This window comes from Clytia hemisphaerica, unplaced genomic scaffold (assembly GCF_902728285.1).
Source record: "Clytia hemisphaerica strain Z4C2 unplaced genomic scaffold, Clytia hemisphaerica genome assembly, whole genome shotgun sequence".
Lineage (NCBI taxonomy): Eukaryota > Metazoa > Cnidaria > Hydrozoa > Leptothecata > Clytiidae > Clytia > Clytia hemisphaerica.
The window spans coordinates 29,631-48,921 of NW_027103962.1; the positions used below are offsets into that span (position 1 = coordinate 29,631).

Below are 19,291 nucleotides of genomic sequence, written 5' to 3' on the forward strand. Positions count from 1 at the left end.
GAGGTCACAAAAAAATTGGACGGGTAGCGAACAATCCCAAAACACTTTTAAATTGAAAATATACAACCTAAATATCTAGAAACGATCAACCGGAGTTGTTGAAATTACTTACCGGACGTGTCCGGTAATATTTTAGTACCTGATGACGTCATGCGTGCCCGGTAATATTTTAGTACCTGATGACGTCATGCGTGCCCGTAGGCTAACTGAAAAAAATTTTGAGAACCAACATAGACTTATTATATACCGATCGAAGCGTTTTTAACGTAGATTAAGAAAATGGTCAGTAACCATATCTGAAAATTTTGCTATAAAAAGTAAGAAGGCTTTTCCTTTATGTCCGTAACGTCAATTTTACCTGTCCGAGACGAAAAAAAAATCAAAAATTCAAACTTATCAAAATTGAAATCTAAGACCGCCATTCGAAAGCTCTCAAAAATCGATATAGAAGACTTTTAAGTGGATATATATGATTTCTCAACCTAACTCGAGAAATTCGATCCTAAAGAAAGTGTAAATATGACATCATCAAAACTTCGGAAGCTTGTAACTTTTTATTATCAAATTTTCAGACATAGTTACTGACCTTTTTCTTAATCTACGTCAAAAAACGCGTCGATTGGTATATAATATGTCTATGCTTTTGTTCATAAAAATTTTCATTTTCTTTGTGACGTCATCAAATACGAAAATATTTTCGGACGCGTCCGGTAATTATTTTCAAACTGTCCGGTTGATGATTTTGTGTTCAGAAAGGTCGTATCTATTGAAAACAACTGTTTAAAGTTTGTTCGCAAACTTTGTAGCTACTGCACTTTTTTATGTGACCTCAGCTGCCTGACTACTAGAGCTAACCTCGTTCCCTGCGTATTATCGTATTATAAGCTTTTTTATGCTTACTGATTTGTTTTACTTTTTTTTCATCGAAAGCTTATTTCCTTACGCCTTTTGTTTATAAAAATCTATATGTAGTGGGGTACCAAGCCTGGGGTTCCGTGACATCTTTTCTAGGGGGGGGGGGCGCACGGGGTTTGCGATTTCCGAAATACCGTATAATTTTGCCAAAATTTCCGAAATTCCGTAAAAAAATACTTGCAATTCTGATACCGATTTTTGTGGGTATTTTTCCTCGTTTTGAAAAATTTTTCATCAAATTTGATTTTTCATGTATGAATTCCGACCCCCTGGACACAAATATTTACTCCTGGACATCAGATTCGCCCCATGGACATGGCAGTTTTTCAGGGTTTTTTCAATACCCCTGGACAATATATTCTCCACCCCCCCATGAATGTTTTTTTTCTGGAAGAGCCCAATAGCAACTTTTTCTAGGATTGGGAAGAGGAAGTAGATTTTAGCTGAACAACAGATTCAAATATCTAGGAGAAGGGGTCCTTCTAAATTAAGTTTGACATTTCGGGAACAGCACATAGATATTTCTTGGAGTAAGGTTTCTTAAAGAATTCAGGAACAACAGATCCAAAAATCTAGGTTAAAGGTTTTGTTTTTAAATAAGAGTGATATCGTTTGCTTACTCCTCAACTTTAATTCACAAGCTTTTTAACATTGGATTGACACAGATATGTGGAGCAAGATTGGTCAGAAAGAGGAAAAGAAAAACATTTTTTGCTTTATATCAGCATTTAATATAACAATAGGCAGACACTGTCCTGATATAGAATATGTGTCTGATATGAAACGGAAACACTTATGTAAAAATAAAACCTTTGACTATGGTAGTCTGAATCGCAGACCTCTACAAAACCCCTGGTAGTATAAGGAGCACGAATCCGTTAGTGGATGCCCGCAGCCTATGACTATGGTCGAACAGCAGATATTCAAAAAAAAAGCTCGTCGCCACTTATTTTCCCATATCCTACCTAGACACGTGATCCGTGTGTTTTTTTCAAACAAAATTTCTAAATGAGGGGCAAATTTTAGGCTGCACTTTTTCTGCTTGAGAAAGGTTGAAGATTCATCTCTAGCCCATTTGCGGGGCTTCAAACTCAATGTATCGGATCTTTACAAAAGTGCAAAGAAAACTTGACCAAATTTGAGTAATGGGCAAAAATCGACCCTTACGCACGGTGCGGCTTTTTGAATTTCTTTTTGACCATTTTAAGGCAAAATATGGTCAAATTTCCACACAAAAAATTTTCTCAAAAATTGGACTCACCCATTTTTTGAACATTTCTAATAACTAGCAATTAGCCATGGCTAAAAATGCCCCGCAGAGGCGTATAGCATACCCAACCCGGAGGAACAAGGACTAAAAAAACTCAAAAGAAAGTAAACATTTGAAATAGCCATTTGGTCAAGGGCAGCTCCATTTTTCAGAATGAAAGCGAGTCCAATATTTTGCTAAAAATATTAGCCCAGAGGAACTTAGCCATAAAGAAAGCAAGAGAATTATAATCAAGCTATAAATTGGTGAAATGAGTCTTCGTAAAAAGTGCTCAATGTTACTAGGAGCTGTTTAAAGTTAAGAGACACAAGCCGATGCGGTTAAAATTTCCTCAATAAGATCCATACATAACGAAAGTGTCAATCCAAAAAAAAAACATGTTAAATCTACACTTTCTGATGCAAAGTGACCTAAATTAAAACCATTACAGGTTTCGCAACATGTTAAGAACTAGAATGATATCAACAAAGTTGATTTTCTTCAATCACCAGATAAAAATCCAGAAGCAGCCGACGAAGGGATTTTTGCAAACCGCAGGAAGCCTAAAGCTTCCGAGGATGGCATTCATAGCTTCACGCATAAGGAAGTTGGGCAAACATCTCCTCATAATTTTGCGCGCGTTTTTCAGTAAGTATGATATAAACAAACCATTTTGGTAATAAAAGATATGACAAAAAAACAGGTAAATAACTTTATCTTATCTCTATAAGAAGATATCTATGAGATGGACACAAATTGCTAATATTTTTAGACTGAATTTTGCTTCAGATGAGATGCCATTCTAACAGAAGTAACGGCAATCAGTAACACTTCTTTCCAAATTTAACAATTTATTTGATCGTTCTTTTGCGGTGGCACTTTAATGGAAATTATGGCTAGTTTAGAAATATGTGTTCTTATCGTCTAGGAGACCAAATTTTATGACCTTTCATTTTTTTATACAAATGATGTGTTCTGATTTCTAGGAAACTTTTGTCGCACTATTTGTCTCTCTAAACTTATCACTACTTTATGGTTTGATGTGTTCTAAAATCTAGGAAAAACAGTTTGCCAAGAAAAACTTGTAAGGTATTTGTTTTTCTCCACGAAAGATGTGTTCTGAGAATTTCTAGGGTTACCAGGCAACAAGATTAAATCAATTTTTGCTTGGTTATACCTCTGTCTCCTTCACAGATGTGTTCTGAAGCTTTCTAGGGTTACCTAGACAACAAGAACACATTTGATTACAAAACTTGAGTCTTCTGCAAAAGTTAAAGGTACTCAGTGGCGGATCTGAGTGATGACTTCCAAAGGGAATACTGGAGAAAATAACCGTTAGGTTACGAAGAGCCAATTTAGATCCGTTACTGAAACTTCTGTCCTTCAACCCTGAAACTTCTTTTTGAAGTAAACTTTTTCAGTCTTTTTGTAAATTAATAAAGGATTTAGTGGTAATTTGTGGATTTCCTAGAAAATATTTTCTGTTTATAGAGTAACAGGTACATATTTATTCATCTCAAGCACTTTCGAACTTTCGAAGCACGAGGAACATCAAAAAATGACAATACAAAGAATATATAGCTATAAGACAAAAATATCAGAATCATAAAAAAAGTGAACAAAGTAAGGAACTGTGTTCGACTTTGTATGGATCGCTATGTGTAGTCGTGATCGGATATCAACTTCTATCTCTTGGTGAATAAGTGACAGTAAAAAAATCCCTTCAACGAAACTACGATGAACTGTTGAAAATCTTTGAAACTTCCAGCATAAATGAAACAGTTGATAGCACTGTTCACGTAAGTCAGTCCCCAAAGCCACCCAAGAACACGATCAAAACGTTCGTATAACACTAAATCGTGTTCGTAACGGGGGACATAGCGTAAAATATTGACAGTCGTATTAAGCATGGTGGAGGGAAGCAAACAACCTACGAACAAAACAGTTGTCAGAGTCACGAATTTCGAATTTTTTTGCATCCTTTGAAAGACCCGATGGTCCTTGTCAACTCTTAGTCTTCCGCTCAGCTCTTTTCGTCGTTGTTTAAGAGACATTTGCATATTGATGAGGAAAGTGATCATAGTTGAGCTTGGGAGGTATCCTTTAAAAATATCTTTCGCCAAATCAATGTAGGTGGTGTAAGAACGCTCTTCACCGAAAAAAAATCTATCGCAAAAGCCATCCTCCACTCTCGTTATGAAATAGAACGGTCCGTAGATAGTAAATGAAACAACCCAGCCGACAACACAATAAATAGTTATTTGTTTTTTCGTCAAACGTCCATCCAAAGGTTTGGAAATAGACTTGTACCTATCCCAACATAAACCACATAAAATCCATGCAGAGTTGGCGACCGACATCCAAGTTAAGGGATACAAAAACTGACAGGAGAAGTGTCCAGTAGTCCAACGACCTCTTGTGAAGAGCACAGGTATTTTGGTGAGAGGGATCAAGCAGCAGGTGAGTAAGTCCGATACTGCAAGGTGCAGGAGAAAATATCGGTATGACGATTCCCGATATTTTTCGGACCGGATGAAGAAGACAAGAATGAACAGATTGCCAGGTATTCCAACCAGAGCTATGAAGATATTGACGGTAATTAATATGGAACGTTCTCCTTCGGTCATTGTTTGATCGAACTGACGAACTGTGAAATTCATTTTCCACGTCGATTCTCCCTCCTCTTTGAAACGGCGAGTAGAGGTAAAAGCTGTTAATCTTTCTATCAGAGCATTCAACTGAACATTCTCCTTATCGTTCCTTTAAAGTTTATTCCTTTAAAAAAATTATTATTCAACAGTTTTATGATTCTCAAACTTTAGACTTATGTCAAATTATTTTGAATGTTTGGGAAATTCGAAGTTGCTAATTGCTCAAAAGAACTTCCTCCTTTGAAGATATGGAAATGAGTTTGTCAAACAATCTCAAAAAATAGGGTGTATTTTTACTAATGAAAGCAAGAGTTTATCAAAAATTTGTAATTACTGTTCAAAGATCCGTAAAAATCAAAGGCATGAGTAAGTGAAAAAAAAGAGGATGAAGTTGTATGAACGAACAAAATTTACATTATCATGAGGTCTTATAAGGACAAAATAAGCTGAAATATAAGATAAAAAAATTCATCAAGGTTCGATAGAAAAATATAAATCATGAAGAGTAAAGCAATTTAATGTTAGAAAATTTAAAAAACAACAATAAATTAGATTAGGGGTCGCTCACATATCGATGTTTCTTGCAACTAACATCGCAATGACATGACGGGGTTGGGGGAGCTAGGTAGGTTTGATTTTTAATGGTTTTCAAATGTCAAACTAGACAGGGAGATTCCGCTCGATGAGTAGATAAAGAAAATGGGGTCACTTTTGAAATTTGGACCACGTGGTTCCGAGATATGACCTCTAAAGTCCAAAAAATGACGATTTCGATGACGTCAGCATTTTTACTAAGAGCAATAAATTGGAACATCGTGTAGCCCTGATCATATGGGCTTTCAGAAAAATACATGGTTTAATATGTTGGATCAGCCGTTGGCTACCCTGAGTATCAGAGGTTACGTTTTCAAAGAATATATTAACCTCTGAAGACCAATAATAGAAATTTTATCGCCCATGTGTCAATCTAATCACTGTAGAAAGAATCAAAGATGAAGAGCAAATATTACCTTATTAATAATGTCTAGCAGACTGTATCAGTATGCAGTTCACTATTTACGGATTCCCCACAAACCCCCAAGTGTAATTGAGTTTTTTTCAAAAGAAATCTTTTACATGATCCCCAAATGTATAACAGTAATTACTAAACTATTAATTATGGAAGTGTCACTTTTAATTGAATCGAAATAATAGACAGACTTTATGTTATGATTCTCTATCACTGACTCTTTTTAAAAAGAATTGATGATATTTTTTAGTTGTGTTTTCAACGACGGGAATAAAAATATCAACTTTGAACTTCATCCAAGATCTTGGATGGTCGTCATGGTTACTTTTGTCTGCGTTGATTGCGCGCCGAATAGAATCTCGATTGGTCGGCACAGGTCATATGATTTTGGCCTGTGCTTTTCACGGTAGCCGTTGGCGAGATATAACAATTTTAAAATCGTTTAAAACGCTTATTTTTGCTGAGTCAGCACTTTTTTTCGATTTTAAAATCGTTATATCTCGCCAACGGTTGGTTTAAACATACTAAAACATATATATTTTTCTGAAAGTCCATGATTAGGGCTACATGAGTAAATAATCGACATTCCAATTTATCCATCTCAGTAAAAATGCTGACGTCATCAAAATCGTCATTTTTTGGACTATACAGGGCATATCTCGGAACCACGTGGTTCAAATTTCAAAAGTGACCCGATTTTCTTTATCTACTCATCGAGAGGAATCTCCCTGTCGAGTTATTTTTGACCATTAAAAATCAGTTATCAAGGGTCCCCCTTGATTAATTGTAGAAAAATGTACCATGTCCGCCATTATGGATTTGAGGGTGTTCCCATTTTCCTGGGGGTAGGGCTTTTTTTTGGCGATTCCTGACATGTTCCTGGACCTCTGTGCAAAATTTCATCTCTACACCATTTTTGTCCGGGTTTTGGCGGTTTATCACCTAATTCTACCTGACTATAGTTTATAGAGGTAAAGAGCCATGCTAAGTTTTGGGCACAAACAAAAACAATTCTTTCTTTCGTGTAAAGATAATTCTAGCTCTTTAAAGATAATTTCTAATGAAGCAGCTTCCACAAATCCAAAATTTGGCTAAAACTTTTTCTTAGTCTTAGATTTTAAGGATTACAATTTCGCACTGTGCAAAGAAATAGGAAAACTAAAGAAGGAATTTCCAAAAAGTGTCCAAAAAGACCCGTTTTAGGCACTTTTTGGCCCAATTTTGCTTTTTTTTTCGAAAATCGGGGTCTATCAGATTTTAAACAATACCGTTTTACATCAGTGTGCAAAAAATCAGAAAAAACTAAGGAAGCAATTTCACAATTTCACAAAAACCCCATTTTTAGGCCTTTTTTGGCCTGAATTTGCCAAAAATAAGTTTTCGAAAATCGGGCTCCGTCACTTTTTGGGTATCGTCATTTTGCATCAATATGCAAAAAATCAGAAAAAATAATGGGCCAATCCCGAGAAAAGCTGGTAACAGACGAGCGGACGGACGAACAAAGGTTAAATCAAAGGACTTCTGAGGTAGATTCAAAAAGAGAAAATATATCTTGTATAAGTCCCTGGCCTAGCGACCGATGAAATCCAGTATGAAATCACAGCCAAATTTCAAAGAAAAAATTTCAATCTTCGACCTCTTCGCAAAAAAACACGGTTCATAATTCAACATAAAAGTAATATAGATCTCTTTTCAAAAGGGGGCGTTCTATATTATATTATAATATCACTTCATTTGGACAAATCTTCATTCTTCACATAAAAAATCAATCCGAATGACTTGTCCAAGCAAATTATCATAAAATCATCAATACACCATGCTCCCCAATGCAACGGAACGCAACGCAACGCAAATAAACAGTGGCGGAATGACGTTAGTGGTGGGAAAAATCGATATGCGTGTGTCCCCTTAGAAAGAAACACGAAATTGACCAAAATACTGAACTTTATGTACCACTATCCTCGTTTTCGTATTTAATGTTTAGAATATTTATGCTTGAATTTGCGTAAGACTACCTCAAAATTACGTGGACAATTTGCGTTCTCTAAATTTTTAAGGACCTACTGACGGGTACTAAAAATTGAAATAAATTTTAACTGAACATAAGCACCTTTCCAATCTTCGTATAATTCGTATAAAGGTTAATCGTTATCTTTGAGGGTCGATCATAATTTTGCAGCACTTGCCTGACATCAACGCCTCAAATGCCTGAAGAAAAAGATAAGTAAATTTAAAGTGACTAGATTTCCATTAAAGTTCTCCATGACAAGACTATGCAGTAAACATCCCACTCTTATGTGTTGACATGGGGAGGCCTATCGTTTACAGCTCCCGGGTAACCTAGAAAGTATAATTAACATTCGCAAACACAACTGTATAAATTGAAAATTATGTCTTTTTCAAAGTAAGTTAGCTACCTAACCTACCTGTTCCCATTCAGACATTCCGAAACGATGAGAAATGGTGGCTGAAATATCAATTCTATAAATAAATAAATATGGATGATGATCGATTCCTCCATACCGTAATTTTTTTACAATTTGATAAATGGGCTATCAAAATCGAAGACAATCTTTCCTCTTTTCTGAGGAAGAATGAATTCCCTGCAATGGAATTACCTGTCATAAAATTCATAAGAAGAAGCTATTCGTTCGTGACACAGTTGGTATGAAAAAGTCCCCCCCCCCCCCTCAAAGGACACACAGACAGTAGCTTAACTGAAGTCGAAAAATACAAATTTTCTCACTTTCCATCGGCCAATATTCGTTCACAATGTTCCCAGGTGTGGAAGATCTTTCGGCCATGTACAGTGTGTAGGGTCAATGATTTGAACAGGATGTCACGGTTGACGTTCTCCACATACAATGCTTTCTAAAAACCAGAAAAATATAATTGCACCTGCGATTCTCAAGGGTAGGTAAGGGTTTCTATCGAACTTATTCCTCGATCGAGGGGATGTCGGCGAGTTGTAAAAACCTAAATGAAGGCGCCTTACCTTTGGTACTCCTATCAATACCACTGTTCCGCCCTTCCTAAAATGTAAGAAAGATCCAAGGATGAATTCTAGCATGTTAAATAACAGCGGCACTTTCATATAATAGGTGAAGAAGAACCCCTGTCTTTCTTGAAGAAATTACTATATCGATTATCCTTCTTGGGACATCCAATCATTCTTTGATTTTTGAATAATAGATTCCATCGGGAATTAGTTGTGTTAGCATAAACTTTGAAAACGAGAAAAGAGTTATGAAAAGACAAAGTGTATTAAAAGTTGAATCACTACACTATGAGTCGGAAACATTTTAGTTCACCAGGTAGTTAATAAATTCACCAGTACCCACCTGCTTATTAATTTCGCATAGCGAAAGTATTACGATAGGCATCCGTGTATGTATGTGGCGAGACATTTTTTGGGGCGCAAATTATGGCGTGGGCGTTTGGCTGCGGGCGTACTACGGCCAATATTCTAAAGGTGGACTCACTCACAAAGATAAAAAGTGATAAAAAACAGGGCTTTTCTTAATAAATAAAATACACTAGTTCAAGAAGTGTAACCAAGCCTTTGTAAACAATCATTGTGAAACTTTTTAATGGCTGCTTGATTATGCACATCAGACATGCTTTTGAAACTTGCTGCTGCTGTATAAATTTTTATCATATTTTCTGGTCTTTTGTAGAGTATTTAAAGAGGTTTGATATTTGTTTAATACTAAGTATTTTATGTAGTTAGTGAATACACCAACAAATTGATCATACTCAGTAAGTAGTACAAAAAGAGTTAATTTTCCAGAACAACAACATTAACCCTCTCTTCTCTTCTTCACCAAAACTACAAACAGCACATAGGTATGATATTTTTTTCCTTTTTTCACCAGATAGTTATGTGTTAATAGTGAAACCAGTTGTGACAAACAGTCAGTTTTAGCAAGTACCGTGAACTGAAGTCGGGTAACTTGATTGCATCAGTGGAGGAGGGTAACTTGCATAGCATAGCCATCAAATGACTGACCAATCAAAGCAGCAAAATTTCAAAACAAATGAACTACGCAGCTCCGCTTGCAGCTCTAACCTACCATTTTTGTTTTGATTTAACTTTGTATTTTAATGACCAAATGGGTCATTCATTTGAGGGCTTATGCAAGTTACCCGATCTCACAGTATTTCTTAGAAATCATGTCAATTGAAATTCAGCAATCATTTTTGTATAATCGAAACGACCCTGCCTAGACACTGCCGTACATTGTCATTGTACGGTGATTTACGGTGGGTAAGGTGGGGTGTACAGTACAGCAGATTTCAAATTAACCTATTTTCACCGCCGTACAAAGGACATTTAGATCCAGCCCACCATACACCACCGCACAATGTACAGCAGTCCCTCGTTAATGATGACAGTTTTTTTATCCGATGAAGTTTGATTGGTGTTAGATGAGTTTGGTTAGTAAAAGTTCCAGCTTTTGTCATTGTACGGTGATTTAAGGTAAGGTAAGGTAAGGTGGGTGTACAGATAATACAGCAGATTTCAAATTAACCTATTTTCACCGCCATACAAAGCACATTTAGATCCAGCCCCACCGTACATCACCGCACAATGTACAGCGGTCCCTCGTTAATGATGACAGTTTTTTATCCAATGAAGTTTGATTGGTGTTCGGTGAGTTTGGTTAGTAAAAGTTCCAGATTTTCCTCCCTGATGGGATGATAGATATTGGCTCGCTCTTTAAACTTTAGCGTGGGCGTCTGCTAAATAAGCCGTCGGAATGTAAAAAGAATGGAAACAAGGTAATAAATCAAACTAATCAAGCTTCAATCAAACTTCACCGATCTTGATACACATTTTGCTAATTAGGATTTTCATTTTGAATCATGCTACCGTTGTTTGTATAAGATTCCCATTTTCTGCACTAAGAATCTTGTTTACTTTTCTGGAATCTTTCCCCTTTATTTTTTCACGGGATAAACATCAAGAGATTGGGGAGGGTTTGTTTAATGGGATGCCGTTTAAAGCAGTTATAAAGGAGTCAAAGTTTAATCTCAATGAGTATTATTTCTTTAAAGCTTAAAGTTGGCTAGTTTTTACCCTGCCATTTTTTAGTCCAGAAGCTGGAGCTCAACTACTCAACTGATGTCTGGGGCGGGTGGGTTAGACCTGCTGTCCGGGGGATCAAAAGTCACAATGTCCAGGGGGGGGGGGGGTAAAATTTTTCCAAAAAATATTATATCCTTCCTCCCCCCCCCCCATATTCAATTTTTTTCTGGAAAAGTCAAATGATTTTGATGGTGGTGGGCCATCATTCATATCAGAAAGTAGTATACAACAGATTTTTCTGACTAGCCATTTTTCTCAGTTTTAGATAAATTCTACTGTTTATAGAAAGAAGTTGATATAAACTTTGCGCAAGTGAATGAAGTCTTTATCACAAGTTCCTTCAAAGCACAAAATGAGGTTTCTGGCACCAAAGAATGAAAAGTTCATTTTTTCTTCTTCATTTTCAAAAAAATTTAAAATTATTTTTCTCAAGTGTATATTGCAGTTCTTGTTTGTATTGCAGATTTTGTTTACGCTTTATAGAATGGAATTCTTTAGTCGCATTTTTTAAGGAATCTTTTTTTAATGGATTAAGATTTTTCATAAAAACAGGGTATCTATGACCTCGTGTAGCGCTCACAGATATCTGGAAAGCCCGAAGGGCTAGATTTGCAGCTTTGTTCAAAAAGTGAAGCTCATCTTTGGAAGGATTTCCTACCAGAGTCACGTGACTAAAATATGCAATTTCACCGGTTTGAGAGATGTGAAATAGCGTTTGCCGCCTACGTTTTTTGATCTCGCGCTCCGAAAACAATTAAAATGCTAGATCCTATCCATCGGCACGAAATTTAAAAAGTCAAATTTTTGCTTCACTTTTTTTGCTGGAGAAAGCTTAAAGTTGCAAATCTAGCCCTTCGGGCTTATATATCTGTGGTAGCGCTTCATTCAAAATGCATAATGCTGCAGGACTCACGTTTCATGCGTCTTCGTCGTTGATGTTCAAGTATTATGCGAAATTTTCGACTTTAAGTCGTCTTGTTTCATTTGTTCTACATTTACTTCCCGATTTAAAATATTTGGCGCTTTTACAGTGGTCAAAGCAGTTTTTTCTGTGAGACGGAAAATTTCTTAATAGAGATATTTTGGGGCACAGTGACACCCGCAGGCCCCACCATGATTGGGGCCGTTGGGGCCGAGGCGAGGGCCAGAAAATTTTCAGAATTTTTACCCCCTAGATTGGCTAGAAAGGCTCTAAAATTTGTTAATTAAAACAACTCATAATGTTCTTAAAATGCCGATCATACAGCAAAAATACACATTTATCTAAAAAGGTTTAAAAATAATCATGACCAAAATGTAAAATCAGCCAGAAAACAGTTTTAATACGAGATATCTTTCTGATGGAATTATTCTAGAGAATAAAATCACTATTTGTTGCTAAATAATCATTTCTAACAGAGACGGAAAACTTTGACAACAATTTCAGTGAGACGGAAATCCGTGTGAGACGGAAGAACTTTGATCACTGCTTTTAAAATGTGATAAAATCATAGGTAGGTAGGAAGGCAGTTCTTGTTATTTTGGAGTGTCGACTGTGAAAAAACCCTCATGCTGTGCAGCCAGCTTATGAGAAAACTGGTGTGGAGCGAAAACACAAGGAGTGTGAAAATTACTATGGAATGAGCAAATCACTCTACCTGAGCATTTGGAAGCAGTTGTTTACAAGAGGTTGAGCTCCTGATGCTTCTAAAAGACAACCTACTCCGTCATTATTCGTCTCCTCCATAACTAGAAAATGAAAACAAGTTACAATTTAAATGGTAAGGTTATCAATTTTTTTGCTTTACCAAAAGGTTCTTTACTCGAATCAAACCTTTCTGATTCGTAATGAAAAATACTTTGAAAGAATTGGAAAGGGATAAAATATAAAAACCTTTCTTCGGCAAATCTTCATTTAAGCCGTTGATCAAGACATCGGCACCAAGTTGTTTGGCTAGTTGCAAGCGTTCCTCTACTATATCCGTTGCAATTCTAATGCAAAAGAAAGTAAAAAGGTATCATGAACGCACGCATCTAAATTTTGTACTTGTTGGCAACTGTTAGCAATGTTATTTATTACACAGCAGAATTTTTGACGCGATGTATCAGTATTTAACAGATTTCGAAATTGTTTGTTCTGCAAGTAAATCTTGGAACAAAATAATCTGTCTGAAAGGTGAAAAGTTTTTGGGAGAATTGTCACACTAAAATGATCAAAAGAATGAACAAACATCTTTTTGGCACCAAAGTATTTACATAAACTGACAGCATACAATCCAATGGGCCCACAACCTAGAACAATGAAAAAGATAATTGTTATAGTTCTGGGGTTATCAATAGGATATCAACGAAATAATATCGAGATCCTTCTACAACAAATGGGAAATTGCATTTAAAAACAATGAAGTACCTTGGACGAGGACAGTTTCATCCTTTGGTTGCAGTTTTTCAACACCTTGATGTGAAACACCGAACGCTAAAACAAGAGAGTATCATGAAGTATATTACCTTAAGGGAAGAATTTAATTTCAGGGTTTTTTCAGGTTTTTTGACAAACCCTAAACACGAATATTTTCAAGAATTTTTTTTCTAAAGTTAGACTTTTTAGGGCAAAATGTTGAACAAAAACTTCTCTCAACCGCGAAATTAAATTCCGCACCGAATTTTGAGCTGTAAACCGCGAAATGAAATTCCGCGAAAATTTCTTCCCTTAAGGTAGCTCTGGTTTAGACGGTCCACTTTTCACCCTGCCTATTCTAATTGCTTGTCACAGCAAAAAGTGAGTAAAAGGTGGGCATGCACAGCAGCAACAGTTAAAATATTTTTACAAGAAATACTATAAAAATTGGCTAAAAATGGATCTCAAAACGGCTAAGGAGTAGTGTTGTAGTAGTCATCGCTCTTGACTCCCGTCTGGGAGACCCGAGTTTGATTCCCACTGTAGCACTACGGTTCACTTGGCAAATGAACACACCTTCGCCCGGGTCAACCCATACCATGTGGGAGGAATTGGGTACCACTACTCTGATACAAGAATGTGGGTGATATGCTAGGCATTGTGGTGTGTGGTATCAGTCATCCCGTTCCGCGCCTGCGACGAGCTATATGCTCTCCCGCGTGGTTCGAGTGTCATCACTATGCATCATGGTATCTATGTCTCGCGAGTCTCGCGTGCACAGCGGTGTCTGGACAGCGCTATGCGTTCCAAATCGAAAGAGGAGGAATTCCTACTTCGCAAGGAGTAGGACCCATTCCCCAGTGGGGAGGGCTCATATTAGTCCGGGAGTCAAATCCTATATCTCCTTAAATAACACTTTTGCTTAACCCAAGATTCTACAGGATAAACTATACATTTTTAGAATCCTCAACTATCCTAGTTTTGGAAATGGTCGGTCCCCAAAGCTAACTCCTGGTCAATTTTTCATACTGGGCCCGAGTTTAGGGGGTACTTTTTACCCTTTGTAAGGATTTGTTAAGGAAAATGCCATTCCAGGGGTGATATGATTTGCTGTATCTATTCAATCAGTTGACCAATTGCTTTGAAACTTTGCAAAAAGTTTCAAGGTAGGCTGATGATTGTTTTCGGCAAAAAATTTTTGTGAAAAATTATTTTTATAGGTTTGCCTGGGAAAACAAAAAAAAAATGGGGAAAAATTTGGGTATTTTAACTAACTTAACCCTTTCTAAGTCTGGGAACCCAAACACATTTTAAGACACAAACTAGGTGTTATGATAGACTTTAATGCAATACATCAGAAAAATTTCAAACAGACAGTATTTAGTATTATTTCAGGGCTGCAGGGGGTAAAATTGCCCATTTTTATGGGTTTTTTACCTTATTGAGCAATTTTCACCACTAATCTGGTTAAAACGTCAAAAAATAGTTTTGATTTTTCGTGTAATATATCCTGAAAGATTCCAATGCTGACTTAAAACTAACAAAACCAGGGTGCAAATGGACAAACCAGGGGGTAAAAATGCCCATTTTAGGCGATTTTTATCGTTTTTGGACCTATTTCACCCATAAAGCGGTTTTATGGTGTACCAATTTTATTTCTGACCACTGAAAGAAGGATAATTTTGTAGTAGGAGCAATGGGAAAGTTATTTGTGGTTTTCATTGTCTGTAATCAGGGTCACTGTGGGCAAATCAGGGGGTAAATACACCACTTCTTCTTGGTAGTTGTTGCCTGAATTTGGATGTCTTTATGTATGGTAGCCTCAAATTTATGAAATTTTGAGATGGAAACCAGTTATATACCCTTCAGTCTTTTTTAGAGGTTGACAATCTTCACAAAATTGATTTTGTGTGTAAGTTGACCTAAACAAAATTGAGGGATTTAACTAAGTTATGGCCAAATTATACATTTTTTTTGACGTAATTTTGTCATTTTTGCTTTGAAATTCCACTATATTGCTATTCAGAGCTTCCAAAAATGGTCCCTGTACTGGTTTTTAAGTAGAATAGTTATTTGGAGCCTAATAATTTGTAAAATATTGTTAACTTGGGTAGAAATAAAAGTGCTGTGTCAATGTTAAGGCCTGCTTTGATGAAAAATTTCTAATCGTTTTGTGAAAACAAAACTAACGGTCCTCTGCATACTCATAATGTACTACATACTCATAATTTGACTGATCATTTTTGCCGTTTTACTGACCTTTTATTAGTAGCTAGTCTCAAGATAATAATTCTACAAGTAGCTGGGACCATTTTGGGAAGCTCTGAATAGCAATATAGTGGAATCTCAAAGCAAAAACTGACAAAATTACGTCAAATAAATGTTATCATTTGGCCATAACTTAAGTTTTAAATCCGTCATCATTTGAGTAGGTTGTCAACAAAAATACTAAAAAATGACTGAAGGGTAAATAACTGGTTTCCATCTCAAAATTTCATAAATTTGAGGCTACCATACAATAAAAACATCCAAATTCAGGCAACAACTACCAAGAAGTGGTGTATTTACCCCCTGATTTGCCCACAGTGACCCTGATTACAGACAATGAAAACTACAAATAACTTTCCCATTGCTCCTACTACAAAATTATCCTTGTTTCAGTGGTCAGAAATAAAATTGGTACACCATAAAAACCGCTTTAATAAAACATAGGTCCAAAAACGATAAAAATCGCCTAAAATGGGCATTTTTACCCCCTGGTTTGTCCATTTGCACCCTGGTTTTGTTAGTTTTACGTCAGCTTGGAATCTTTCAGGATATATTACACGAAAATCAAGTTTAAACTATTTTTGATGACGTTTTAACCAAGATTAGTGGTGAAAATTGCTCAAATAAGGTAAAAACCCATAAAAATGGGCAATTTTACCCCCTGCAGCCCTGAAATAATACTAAATACTGTCTGTTTGAAATTTTTCTGATGTATTGCATCAAAGTCTATCATGACACCTAGTTTGTGTCTCATTAAAAGTTGTTTGGGTAGGTCCCAGACTTAAAAAGGGTCAAAATTTAGTTAAAATACCCAAATTTTCCCTTTTTTTTCCCAGGCAAACCTATAAAAATAATTTTTCACAAAAATTTTTTGCCGAAAACAATCATCAGCCTACCTTGAAACTTTTTGCAAAGTTTCAAAGCAATTGGTCAACTGATTGACTAGATACATCAAATTATATCACCCCTGGAATGGCATTTTCCTTAACAAATCCTTACAAAGGGTAAAAAGTACCCCCTAAACTCGGGCCCAGTATGAAAAATTGACCAGGAGTTAGCTTTGGGGACCGACCATTTCCAAAACTAGGATAGTTGAGGATTCCAAAAATGTATACTTTATCCTTTAGAATCTTGGTTTAAGCAAAATGCCATTTTTTGGGTTTGGCTCCCGGACTATATCATCAAATCGGCTTTCGAAAGAGAATCCGCTTTCTGCCCATTTTCTTGATTATGATCGACGAAACAATTCGATTGGAATAAAAAGAAAGCCGGACCGTGTCGACTATAATATTTCGCTTTAGACAGCTTTCTGCCCACTCGCCGCCAAATTTAATTCACAATTAGAATAGGCATGGCGCACAAAGTGGGTCGTCCAAACCAGAGTTTAAGACACCAATTATAATACCGGCTGACTCGGGAATACTTTAGATGATTGACAACCTCCTGAGCTTTTTGAATTTTAACTTTGTAAATTAAAAGTTATAGTCTTTTGCAGTCAAAACTCATTAAATTGAGACTCTTAATAAAATTAGTTTGAGCTGAAAGCATATTTCATTTCCATTCAAACCACGCGGTATTTTATTGATTAGAGTACGACAGGATTAAAATTATTTCTTACGTTCTAACAAGCATGCGATCTCCGGATCCAAGTTTCTTTTCAGGATGTAAGCATATCTTGTCGGAATAATTGAGTATTCCGAAAAACCTGCACCAAAGTGAACAAGTTATATTTCATAACATTAATAGCTCAATTCAACCTGTCTCCAAAACATTGATAGTATTGATTTTTATGAGATTTTCGCTTTTCGCGACAAAAAACTCGGGAAATGATCAGAATTGTGTTTTCAGCGTAAAAACATCTCAAATCTTTCAGAACTTGAATTAAAAAAACAAACAAAGGACAAATAGCAAACCTTTGAGGAGAGGATTTGCTCGATTGAACGAATGGAAGGAGAGTTGAAAGATGATTTATTTTCTGTCTGACTTACCGCCGTGTATAGTTCCTTTACCGTGACCATATTGACTGAGGTTCTGACAAATGTGCTGTTGGTCTATGGAAATAGGTAGATACCAAATGTTATGGAAATTATAGAAGATATACAATGTCGTATAACACTCACATTTCTGGAATCAACATTATTTCTATTTCTGTTTTCCCAAAAAAGGTGTCATACAACCACCAAAAATAAAAATAAAGCTTTTTATAGAATGAATAGAACGGAACACGTCTTACTATGTAAGCATTGATAGCAGGTTCCACAGTAAAAATGGTTTTCACAACACACTGTCAATCCAACTTTGTACTCTTCAGGGCAGCCTGCACCAACTTTCACGATCTAGAAGTAAAAGAATAAACAGTCGAGTTAAAAGTTTTAGTGAGTATTTGTACAAGTTTTTGAAGACGCAGTTCTGATGCTCAAAATCGAGGACGGTAAAAGTGCTGATTTATCGTCGTCCCCAGTTGGACATGATCTAGTCAAATTAGAACCTTACCGTCTCCGTCGCAGAAAAACACTCATACCTCGGTACATAATATCGGTATTGATGTATAGGATATGACCCAAGCACTCAACCTTTATATAGAAGAAAGAGGAGGCACCCTATCAAAATTTCATGTTAAAGATTATAAATCTTTGAATAGATGTCTTGGGTGAATCGTTAAATAATAAGAAAATCTAAGTGTACCATTGCAATGCACACATCCCTAGTCCTTACGGCTTCAATATTACCTCACTGACTCCTTCGTGACCGGGGATGAAAGGTACTGTTGCGATATTTCGAGCAACTGAAAAAAATGAAAAACAGGAAGAATGTTTATAGGCAGCTAGCACCATACTAAATTCTTCGAGTAGAGTTTTTACTAATTAATATAAAGATGTATGATAACGTCATCATTTTCAAATACCTTATTACACTTATATAACTAAGCAAGTATTTAACGCGGGAAAAATGAGTGAAATGTGACAATTTATTAACGTGAAAGACAGGGTTTTCGAAAATTACCACGGCTCAAATTTTGTTAAACGATTGTAATTAAAGCAAGGGTAACCGATTCACGTGTAATAAGGTAGATTTCTTGGCAATTATTGATTTAAAACTGATATAGTATGAGATGATAAAGCAGCAACTGACTATCATTCCAAACGAACAAGTTGATATCAGATCCACAGATGGATGATTTGAGACATTTGACCAAGAGTTCTCCTTCTTGAGGGATGGGTACATCAATTTCTTTTAAGGTGTATCCTGGTTCTTCCTTCTCTTTCATTAAACATTTCATCTTGTCGCCAGCCATCTTTTTGTCTTTACTTTCAGTTAAATTCTTTTTCTTTACTCTTCACTATGAATATCAAACAAGGCTATCAAGTAATCGACATATCACTTAGAAATTCAAAACATATTTTTTGTAAATCTATATTGGGCTTTGAAAAAAAATTTTTCGAATTGATTTTCGAAGTATCAAACCCCCTGGATATCCTTCTTTATTAGTAAAGACCCCCTGAATATCCACTCTTAAAAATATGCTCAACCCCCTGGATATCCTCTCTTATAATGATGCTTACCCCTGGATATCGTATTTTTTACTTAAAAAGACACTTTACCTCCTGGATATCCGGTCCCTTGTAGATATTTAACCCACTTTTGAACGAAAATCACTCAACCCCCTATGGATATCCGATATCCTCAACAGTGCCCCCCCCCCCCCGGGGCACGGACTATTTCTGGAAAAGCC

The 19,291-nt window shown here is 36.2% G+C and overlaps 2 protein-coding genes across 3 annotated transcripts; both read right to left on the bottom strand.

Annotated features, from left to right (window-relative positions):
• Positions 1-3,747: 3,747 nt before the first annotated feature.
• LOC136810184 (muscarinic acetylcholine receptor M3-like) lies at positions 3,748-4,958 on the bottom strand. Its single transcript, XM_067066753.1, has one exon. The coding sequence runs from the start codon at positions 4,822-4,824 to the stop codon at positions 3,850-3,852; it is 975 nt and encodes a 324-aa protein (XP_066922854.1). The 5' UTR covers positions 4,825-4,958; the 3' UTR covers positions 3,748-3,849.
• A 2,529-nt stretch (positions 4,959-7,487) lies between these two features.
• LOC136810185 (L-threonine 3-dehydrogenase-like) lies at positions 7,488-18,894 on the bottom strand. 2 transcript variants are annotated; one of them, XM_067066754.1, is made up of 13 exons: positions 18,691-18,894; positions 18,288-18,343; positions 17,792-17,894; positions 17,547-17,609; positions 17,177-17,263; positions 13,303-13,368; positions 13,124-13,184; positions 12,787-12,884; positions 12,551-12,641; positions 8,820-8,856; positions 8,571-8,695; positions 8,251-8,305; positions 7,488-8,032 (listed from the first exon to the last, which is right to left on the bottom strand). In XM_067066754.1, the coding sequence occupies exons 1-13, from the start codon at positions 18,851-18,853 to the stop codon at positions 7,973-7,975; spliced, it is 1,065 nt and encodes a 354-aa protein (XP_066922855.1). In that variant the 5' UTR covers positions 18,854-18,894; the 3' UTR covers positions 7,488-7,972. The 2 variants fall into 2 exon arrangements, with proteins under 2 accessions (XP_066922855.1, XP_066922856.1); XM_067066755.1 differs by lacking the exon at positions 12,787-12,884 and having other exon boundaries at positions 13,149-13,184.
• Between the last annotated feature and the right edge of the window lie 397 nt (positions 18,895-19,291).

Coding starts and splice junctions, on each gene's coding strand:
- LOC136810185 (XM_067066754.1), bottom strand. CDS start 18,853: ATGGCTGGCGACAAGATGAAATGTTTAATGAAAGAGAAGGAAGAACCA. Junction 13,185..13,302: donor TGAAACTGTCCTCGTCCAAG/GTACTTCATTGT, acceptor TCATTGTTCTAG/GTTGTGGGCCCATTGGATTG. Junction 12,642..12,786: donor TGAAGATTTGCCGAAGAAAG/GTTTTTATATTT, acceptor TTCATTTTCTAG/TTATGGAGGAGACGAATAAT.
- LOC136810184 (XM_067066753.1), bottom strand. CDS start 4,824: ATGAATTTCACAGTTCGTCAGTTCGATCAAACAATGACCGAAGGAGAA.